Here is a 10,991-nt window from a genome sequence, read left to right as displayed (position 1 = left end):
TTATATCAGTAGAAATGTATTGTATCAAAGTCTGTTGTACAATATTAATACATTTTTTAAGTTTCTCCTTGTAATCGAAGTTCAAAAGACAAGATATATTTTCTAAGTAAATAATCTTCAACTCCTCTGCAAATCTTTTACATAATCTTTCTTTACATGAGAATTCAATAAATAATTAAGTTACAACAAATATTATAGGTATCAAAATTTGAGTTCAACCACAACATGAACAAGCTTCAAAATTCAAGCTACAAAATGGCACACACTGCCGTGCTTATTTTTACTTACAAGACTTCACATGTACAATTCATAAGATTCCAATTGAAAAAAAATGAAATAAATTACCTTGTAAGATATTGGAAACCATTTTACTGCATTAACCTGCAATTTGAAATATAATTAGAACACTTCCGTGAAAAATTTTCAAAATTTTCTTTCAGTCTTAATTGATTCTTTTGGTATGAAAGAAAGCTTTTCCATGGCAAAGGTTTTTTGCTCCTTCAGGATTTTCATGGGATTGCCTATAGGAAAACATTTCAACGATGTGTAGCAAATTTAATACCAGTCATCACCAAGGCTTTAATGTTTATGATTAATTTGAATCATACAAGTTTTATTTCCACTGGCATCAATGCCTTATATAACAATCTCGTATCACTGTCAAAAGTATGGTAAATGAAAAAATTATTCTTTTCCAGTCAATGATTATATAATAACCAGAGATCCTATAATACATGCATTAAATTACTAATTGCAGTAATTTCTTTAAAATTTGCCCTCTTTATCTAACACTTCTATGACAAAAAATAATATAACAGTGTAGCTAAACTCACTTAGTTTCACCAACTACAGAAAAAAACATTTTAGTTTGAGTTCATTGCCTCATATAATTTATGTTTCACACCAATGTCAAAGACTTGATTGGTAGGTAATAAATTCAATCTCAATAACAAGACAAAAATCAATTTAAGTTCTCAATAAATGGTAAGAAAAACAGAACATAACCCAAATTAAACATGAGAAAAGTACTAGGTAAAATATTAGCTAGTATTATAAATTCAGATATCTCTATAAATAGTTTGACTTAGGTATAAAAAAAACCAAGTATCACAATGACTGGTGTGCTTCCCTCAAAAATCAGTCATGATGCAGTAGCAGGTACCTATTACAATGCTCAGCTTCCATTTTAATAATAATGTGTTGGTAATTAAGAATGTTTCCAATCTGCAATACAGGCTCTTGGGGAGGCCTATGAAGCTGTTTAAGTAGATTTTCAGCCTTGAACTCTTGAGACAAAAACATTTTTTCTGAACAATTCTACTTTCACCAGTAATAAAAGGATATACTAAGCACATAAGCATTATATACCTATTGGACTTGTCAAGGTCATATGTAACAATTCAAATGATTTTTTTATTATCACTGTGGTGCTCTAAGAAGTTGTCATTTCATTTAGCATTAGCATAGACATATTTTGAATACAATTTGGTTTCATCTTTGGCTTCATAGTTTCCCTTCATTCTCCGAATACCTTTGATTTCCTGTAGCTGATATCACCTAACAAAACCTTTAGGCACATGGAATATGAGCAGTTTTTAATTGAATCGCAAATATTTCTGACAAAATACTGCTGTAAAAAGAGCCCAATCGACGGACTGGCTATATGTGGCATAGATATCATGTCACAACTACTGTCTCTATTTTACTTTCAATGCCCATCTTACCTCTAGGAACATCATTTTGAGAGATTTTTCTTCTTTCGGCCCCAGGAAAGAACATATTTGTTTACCCCTACAAAAAAAGAGGACCCCGATTGACTTGTTTATAAGGCACCTTCTTTGCCGGGTCAGCATCATAAATCTAACCAGTCTTCTCGTGGAACCAACTCAATTGCGCCGGCAGTCTTGTTTCACCTTCCGAATGACAGGTTTCTTCTCGGATCCTATCCATTGATTCGAGGCAATAAAGGTAGGAGAACGAATAGTTTTTCTACTAAACGGAATCCTCTTTTTATGCCCGCGAAGGATTCTCCTCCCATTCTGGGCAAGGGCCCGAAGGAATCCGTTCCGGTCGACGTCTCCCGGCGCCGCTGTCAGCCGTCAGCGTCGTCCCGGAGGGGCTGGTGGTCGAGGCCGTTCTTCTCCTTGGCCGCGGCGCGGGCAGCCCTCTCTTCCTTCTGCCTCTTCTTCTGTCGTCGCCTCCGGATGAAGCACAGCACCAGGAGCACGGCGACGGCAAGCCCAGCGACCGCGGAGCCCACGCCGATCCAGGTTTTCTTCGTCTCAACAGCGCGGCGCTGCAGTTCTTTCGCCTCGGCGAGGGCTGCCTGGCAGGCGGCAAAGAACTTATCTTCTTTTAACAGCAGCATGTCGCACCGGGGGGAGACGCTTTGTGACATTTTTTCTGTAACGAAGCAAAGGAGAATATGAGACTCGACGTAGATTTCCGACCGAATTCTTCCGACACAGAACATTCCTTCCTCATCGGTGTACTGAAAATTATGGCGATGTATCTCCAGTGCTTTCACCTTCATGTACTGCGTACCATTTTCACCCTCCCTTTGTAAACTTTCCATATCCTTCCAATACGTGTTTCACCCTGCCTTTTTCGCTCTGTATGTTTCCCACCTGTTTATTATTTAGCCCTTTATACCTCCTTCTATATGTACCCAAAAATTCAGACTTTCTTGCAGGCTAGCGTTTCTGTTATTACTGCGATGTCACCTGCTAACCGCATCATTTTCATGTCTTCACAATTCACACTGACCTCCTTGATACCCAATTCTTGACATCTTTAATTGCCTTTTCTAGATATAAATTCATTAACTTTGCCTATCTCGGAAGTGCTTTGGACCAAGAAGGTCAGACTAATCCATCTGCTTCGGTTTATGAACTTCTATTTTTATATCTACCTCGGATTTTCTCTTTCTCCAATTCTGAAATTCTACCCCATTTAATCAATTGTACGCTGCCAGATACCAACGAAACAGGCAAGCACATACTTATTGTATCCTTAGTTCCTCCTGATCTTCTCAGTTCCTCTTGTTTCTCTCTGCCATTACTATTTTGGCATTGCTCGTGCCTCTCCCCTTCTTGAATTCAATTGATCATACCATAAGAAATCTTTCGCCCTGCTTTCCATCCCCTTATTGATAATGCTGAGAACCACTTTACCTGCGTGTGAATCAAACAAATAGCTCTGTTATCCTCACAAGAGGCCGCCTCATAAATATTACGAATTAGTCCATAAAAACTCCCCCTCCCATCTTTCCCTAAACCTTTCAATAGTTCCGTTTACTCCCACGGCCCTATTGGCTTTTAATTCTTTTAATATCATTTCTATCCCGCCATCGAGTAAGCCTGGGCGTCCTAATCCTCAAGTACGTCATAATCTCATACTATGTCTAACCTTGCTGGCCTAGTGTCTTTACCATGTGGTTCCTTTATGTACTCCTTTCACATCTCTTCTATCCTTCCGGCTTCAATTGATATTTTTCCGACTTATCTTTGATTGCTTGCAAAGATTTCCCTCTTTGCTTTCTGACAGTTTTGGCTACATGTACAGCTCATCAATTTCATCCCATTCCGCAAACTTTCTATGCCCAGGCACTGAGTATTCCAGCACGATTCTTCCGCCCTATTTGTTGCGCGCCTTAGCTTATTACCGAACTCATTATATTTCGTTTTACCTAAATCTGTTTACATTATTCCATTTCCTTCTCTTGTCCATCTTCCCAATCATTTCGTTGGTAATCCATGGTTTCTATGCCCTTTTCCAAATAGTTTCGCTAACGCGGATTCCAATTTCCCTTTTTTGTTATGTTCCTATTTTTCTTCTATAGCACCCACCTCTATGTCCCCACCCATTATTTTCTTTGCAGCCTGCTGATTCTCCTTACTTGTCGTTCCGGTTCGTGATTGCACATTCATATGTTATTATTTCTTGTGATTGTTCCTCACGAAATTTAAACATGACTTATTCGCTAAAAATGTATTTAATACGTATGCATTACATTGTCTACTTGGAAAATATGGACGGGTTGGGAACCGTTTTATTTGTCGAGTTTTTGAAAATGTATGTATGTAAGCCATAGTGGTCATATTTTAGCTGGCCAGCAATTGGCTTTAGCCGAATAGGATATTCAATTGTAGGAATTCAAATTGCACTACAAAATAAAACTTATAAGTGTTCATCAACAAATCTAGTACATTACTCCTCGACTTGACTCTCCCGCAGTCTTGATTTGGCCCTGTTTCCACCTTATCGCGGCGAGTATACAAAAGATCACTTCTCACATATCTTAACTCCGAACAAATAGCAATAATTTTTCACCAAACAACCTTACGCCCGTATTTTACAACGGTGACATCACGTTCATTGGCTTTTGCGGAATGGTTTTCATTTGACAAGGAGGTGTGCCGCCATTTCATTTTGGTATTTGCACAAAGAACGAGCGCAGCGCTAGATATTCTTTGTTTTAGGAGCGATAAATACGTCATATGCACGTTTTTCTCTCCCATCTTGACAAACAATGGGCGTGAGGAAAGAGCCCATAAAATGCGAAAATGATAGAGCAGGAAGAAACGTGCTCAACTAAAAAAAATGAACGGCTAGTCTACACGAAGATATCTCGCAAAGCTCTCGCTCAACGAACTGTTTTTTATTTGATTTTATGCTGATGATTTGGTTGACATCTCGTAAACTAGGCATATGAAATTGAATTGAGTTCTCATAATTATGATCCATCTGTATTAAATTTCACGTTTGTCAGATACTCATTTCACTGACACCATATCACACCGTAAGCTCATCCAGAGGATAACTTACAATCATGAATAAAAATATGGATCACGATATTCATTTCGAAGAAAACAGGTTTTAGTTCTCTCAGTTGGACTAGAAAAATTCATCACCAAATAAAGTTATTAGCTGTTCAACTATTCCATTTGCTTTAATATATTATTAATTTATGACAAGAATATGCTTTATATTTTCGAACCACCCTTCATTGAACCTTGCATCAAAGTCTCAATCTTAAGATCATAAAATAAATCTATGACAAACGACAGGGATGGAATCATGTATAGTAAATAGAAAATATTTTGAGAAGAAATATTTATATTTAATGTTAGAAATATTTATTGTTTATATTTATATTTATTTCATGTTGAATTGCACTCTATCAGAAATCAATTATTGTCTGATAAATTAATTGATAACATCTTGAAATTGATAAAATCTTATTTTCTTCCGAAATTTCTAACTCAATTGTACTTTATAAAGTTATCGGTACACTTATAATAAAATATGATTTGATTCCATTTAATTATATTAGTAATTAATCAGAGTAACTGGAAAACTACTGCTAGTCTTCATTAGCCATCTAACGTGTTTCGACGCACTGACAGTGTTATAAATGGGGAGAAATAAAAGGTGGGTTATATTGTGGTTATAAATTTATGTGCCACCTAATTAGTATATTTCTGCTCTGATAATACAAATTACACTATCTTTCTCCTATTATTATGACGCAGGAAAAGTCGAAAAGCATTGTGGAACCAATAATGTTCTATTGTGGACAACACCAAGTATTTCAATTTTCATAACGCATATAACACTTCATTAAGGATATCATAATTGCAAAAAATTCCATGCAGAAATACCTGATTAAATGTGCATTTCGGAAGCACTTTTCCCTTTCTCAGTGAATTGGCAAAGCTTTTTGATGTGATCTTTTTAATTCGAACTTTTTAATTGCGCACATTGCCTCATATATTCCTTAATTGATGGCTTTCGTATCTATAATCATTCGACAGTATTTCCCAAATATGTTCCTTGCATAAGAATCCATTAGTAACAAGGCTTTCGAAGAAATAGAAAGTATAGCTAGACGTACGCTAATCAGTTGGTAAATTTCGAAACATAACGAATGAAGGTATAAATAATGTGTATTACATCTATCAGATAATGTAAAAACGAACTCGAACGAAGTGGTAAGGAACGCATTTTAGTTTTTATCCTAAAATACCAATTTTAGTCTTACCTTTACTTTTTTAAATCAATTTTATACCACTTCACTCACTTAGTTTTTAAGTGGATTTAACATTCATTGGAAAATTGATATTATATAGACTATTAAGAAGAACCATGGTCATTGCTTCGCCAAGTCGTGACTCTTCTCGGCGCTCTAAACGACCTTAGAGTCACAGGAGTTATCTTAATGGCTTCAGAAATTACCGAAGAAAGGCATTTTCTTGCTGCATGTTTTGTGGGGTTCTTAACTATCATTTGACCAAATATTGTACAAAAGGTGACCTTCTGAGGATCCGCGACGAAAAAAACTACTTTTCGTTAAATTTCGAAAGAGCCGTGCGTTTCAATTAAGTACAATTAAATGGTAATTATTTTTCGCAAGTTTAATTTTCAAGGACAAAAATTAATGAATACACATACAAAATACATGAAGATACTCCCCAATAGTCCTCTTGAGTTGAAAAAGTTTCATCTTTAGTGCTGTATGCTTATCTAAATTTAATACCGTACTGATAAGTCTGAAGAAAATATACCCATCATTAATTTTCAAATATCTAAAGGAAAACTGCATTTTGTTCAACTTCGTACTTTTTCAGTGGATTTCTCAATGCTTCTTTACTGAATTTAACTCACAAGAAGTTCAGGTGGGATTAAGATGTTTAAAATAATAATGAACATCAAGGATTTTGTCTAAGAAAAAGCCGGATTCCACTTTATTTCCTTACTTTACTGTAAAAATATTTTCCGTGCACATTATAATAAAATAAAATAAAGAGAACGATGCATGATCAACTGATGCATGGAGTACCGTGGTCTCTGTAACAGTGGAGGCATGCTTCCAATGGGCTCATAATATGGATTTCATGAAAAATGTAATAGCTTACTTCATGTCACCCAAATATTCCGAAAGTCTGAGACGTTGCTCATTACTATCTCCTCCTGAATCGGAGGTGATTCCGCATTGCCGATAAGGACTATGCGTCTTCATGACGTAAAAGGGCACGAGGAAATTAGTTCCGAGGACCGCACAATGAAAGGCCATTGCACGCCGAACCGCTTTCGCCGGCAGCTCAGTTTGTTTCGAAACTTTTAAATATGCAAAATACATAGGCAGGGAAAATACTCGATTTTTGGAAGAAAATGGGACTTAAAAAACCAGATGCGATTACCTCGCTGGGTAACGACCCCATGCATATACATTGAATTGCTAGTTACCCAAACAAAACATCATATTCATTGCATACAGCACAGAGGAAGTGTGCTGCTGCAACACACATGTAAAAACTTGACTGTACTATAACTTTACACCATCAACTGCGTACATCGCATAATAATGCAGCAATTTCAAAGTGTAAAAGTCACTCGTCTTGACCGGAATGTCAGGATGAGCTAGTTAAGCTGCCGTGGCGTCCTCTTACACTCCGAAGTTTTGGAATCCCGGGCAAGGCGAATGAGTTTTAATCTTTCAAATTCTTGCATTCTAATGCGTATTTAGCGGATGATTCCATTAAAAGTTATAGTTGCGGCATCTCCCACAGTTTCATAGAATGTGCGCATCTCCATGAAAACTAGCGAGTAAGACTGGTTTAGTGGATCATGCACAGCATCAACTCATTAATTCAGCCATTAAATGGATGATTACTCAAGATGTGTAATGAGAGGAGAGCCCAGGATATCAAAAGTCGTGAGTCACCTGAGGCTAGATTTGCTGATTCGTGAATCAGGAGCTGTACCGGAATGAATAATTTTTTGATAAAATTGAATTTTTATCACATTTTATAACTTGAATATATAGAAATCCCGAATTAACAATGTAAGCTCATATTGAAGTTTGATGGCATTTGCTTTTTATTCTCTCATTATTAGTTATTCTCGTTATCGTCATTAGTTCCTTTGTCGTCAACGGCAACACACATTGGTATTTCATTGAAAAAAGGCGATCCATTCCTCTCATTTTGGTGCACGCTTTTTAACGTCACCATCTGCTTTGACTTTGAGAATGATGTATTATATACAATAATCGAAACCGTCTCCATAAAATTTGTAATTTTGCGACTGTTAGGCACTTAATTCGTATAGATGGTGAGTACCATGACGTAGAAAAGAATAGTTTGTTGGCTGATTTAAATTTCCTCCTGTCAATTACTTTACATGAATACAATTCGTGAAATACCAACTGGTCAACCACGATGGAGGGGTATCTGGTGGCTTTTTGCTGCCTGTAACTTTTCTGAAAGAATAGAAGTACTTAACGAACCTTCCTCGTTCTCGTCGACGACGTAAGCATCGTCAGCCCGGGACCGCGAGCACGTGAGTGCCCGGGCCGTCTCCACCCTTCGCTCCCGGATCCACCGGGAAAGCCTGGCCGTCGAGCAGCCGCACTGGATCGGGTTCCCCGTCACGTCGAGATGGGTGAGCGAGCAGAGCGGGCCGAACGGCCGCGGGTCGATCTCCGTGAGGGAGTTGGAGGAGAGGTTGAGCTTCTTGAGATTCGGCAGGGCGGAAAAGGCCTCGTTCGGGATGAAGTCCACCCCGCAGGCGGACACGTCCAGCTCCTGGAGCATCTTGGAGGAGATGAAGGGCGGCAGGCTGGGCGGATCGGGGGGGACGGGGGCCAGAGCCCCGGGCGGGGGAGCCGGGGGCAATAGCCGCAGGAGGGGATTGCCCCTGAGGACGACCTTCCGTAGCGCCACGCAGTCCTCGAATAGGTTGGGAGGCAGGGACGTCAGACTGTTCTCCGATAGGTACACCACCTCGAGGTCGGGCACTCCGCGGAAAGCGTACTGGTTGACAACCTAATGGGTGAGAAGTAGGTCATTTGAGCGTGGGAAGGAACGCGACGTGAGCCAATAACTCTAGGTCAAAGGTTATACTTTACAAGATCTTCAGTTCTGTCATTTGCATAAAAACAGGACAACAATGCGAGTTCAGATGCTCAAACGCCTAAGATATACTGGACGGAATGAGTAGTAATGTTTTCTAAGAAACAGGATGGCGAGTAAATGCGGCAGTATGCATTGAGAAAAAGCCAATTAGGGCCATAGAAATAATACCACAAATGTCCCGCAATTAGGTCACATAAGAAAAGAGAGATCTATGTATACGAGAAGAAATATGGAACGAAAATTATAATACATATAATATGACTTATAGAATTGCTACTACATCAAAAGCTATTAAGAAGAGGTGGGAATTTGAAACCATGGTGATCTAGTATAAGCATAACGAGTGATGTTAAAATAATATGAAGCGAATTGCTTGGAAGATAAATTTCACTCTTTAAACAAATATTGTGAGCGTAGATGAAACGCTTTTTACTTGCTCCTGGGGAGAACATAGGCAGGGTTAGAAGACGGCAAACGAATTAGTAAAAACAAACGTAGAAATGAAGACGGTAAGGCAAGACAAGACGTTTTGTCGAAAATAAGAAAAATACGGAGCGGATAGGTTGATGTTTAACGAAGGCAGTTATAGATGGGAGGGTGTAAGAAAATTGGGTAAAATATAGGATGAGTAAGAAATTTTCGACTCTGAATTCCATGAAGAAATTATGAGGCGATATTGTAGTCATTACTACTGGGTATGAGGTAACCTGTTGTAGATCTAGATGGAACCTAATAAGCCACCGTAGGTGTGCGTGGCAGAGGCGGCACACGCAAACATATCTTGATTAATAAAGGTACATACACTACGGTATCTAAGTGAGCTACTTTTCTACTTATACAAGAGGAGTTATATATAGCAAGAAAGACAATAAATGAAGTAGATGAGATAAACACAATACATTGGTTTCCTAAGAATGAAAAAATAAAAATACATTTACCCCATAGCGTCGGATATACAGGTATTGTCTTGATCTCTTATAGTTCGCGGGAAAAATTACATCTTAATTCTATTAGTTCTACACTTAAAATATTATAGGGTGATCTGCCGGTTAAGGTAGGTTTTTGGATGGACACAACTACCATGTAAATATTTTTTTAATCCTAACAAAAAACAATTTAGCAACCTATTTTACATAGCGGTTAGGTAGGTGATGGTAGAGTTCACCCAATACTAAGCCCGACGGCGTGTGAAATTCACACATCAGGGTAGGGGGGCCAGTCCAACAGTCCTTTTCCTGTGCCGCTTACGGCTTTCCAGGAAGATCTGGTCTCCGAAAAATCACATAGCTTGGTTGGTGCTGCAGGTGCTCAGAGACTTGCCCGGGAATCGAACCCGGGACTCTTCGGTCAGTATTCCAACGCTCTACCCCCTGGACTACCATCTAATTGTATTTAAATGATCTCTCCTACCGTAGAATTTGGCTAATAATACATTTTCAACATCAAAGTTAAAGAGATCTTATAATTGATTCAAGAGATTTAATATCTAATTTAGCCTTCTCTCCGAAAGTGATTCCCAATCTTTTTCCTCTAATAATGGTGATACAGGGTCGCACCAAAAACTGGTAGGACTGATTTTCTCTGGCGCGAACGGAGCGGTGGAGGGGGGTCTGCCTGGCAGGGTAAGGTGGAGGGGGCTCTTAGCAACAGACCGACACCAACCTCAGTCGCCTGCGGGCTGTCGTTGAGTGAGGACACCGTTTTTAGTGAAGCAAGTTTTTCGTCCGCGTCGAAAAACAAAATGAATCTGAATTTAGAGCAACGTTATTCCGTGAAGTTTTGTGCGAAACTCGGGAAGGCGGACACTGAGACCCTCGATATGATCAAGCAGGCTTATGGGGACACTGCCTTAAGCCGTTCCACAGTATTTGAGTGGCACAAGCTATTTAAAGAGGGTAGGGAGCTCGTTGAAGACGACCATCGCTCCGGACGGCAAGAACCGACACGAATGCGGACAGAGTGAGGACACTGCTGAACACAGACCGACGCTTAACCAGTGAAGAAATTGCAGACCAGTTGGGTCTGTCTGCATCCAACGTCCAACGCATTATTTCACAGGATTTGGCCATGCGC

At 39.0% G+C, this 10,991-nt stretch overlaps 1 protein-coding gene across 4 annotated transcripts in view; it reads right to left on the bottom strand.

Annotated features, from left to right (window-relative positions):
- Window positions 1-10,991, bottom strand: part of LOC139688342 (leucine-rich repeat-containing protein 26-like) — an 82,999-nt gene continuing 72,008 nt past the window's right edge. For all 4 annotated transcript variants that reach the window (XM_071585854.1, XM_071585852.1, XM_071585853.1 and 1 more), the window contains 2 exons: window positions 8,291-8,828; window positions 1-2,403 (listed from right to left, as the gene is read on the bottom strand). In XM_071585854.1, the coding sequence (XP_071441955.1) occupies window positions 2,093-2,403; window positions 8,291-8,828 (849 nt within the window). In that variant the 3' untranslated portion in view covers window positions 1-2,092. The remainder of the gene's footprint in view (window positions 2,404-8,290; window positions 8,829-10,991) is intronic.

This window comes from Hetaerina americana, unplaced genomic scaffold (genome assembly GCF_022747635.1).
Source record: "Hetaerina americana unplaced genomic scaffold, ioHetAmer1.1.p SCAF_2, whole genome shotgun sequence".
Classification (NCBI taxonomy): Eukaryota; Metazoa; Arthropoda; class Insecta; order Odonata; family Calopterygidae; genus Hetaerina; species Hetaerina americana.
The sequence above is the reverse complement of the archived record's forward strand: the minus strand, read 5'-3'. Positions and strand labels throughout refer to the sequence as shown.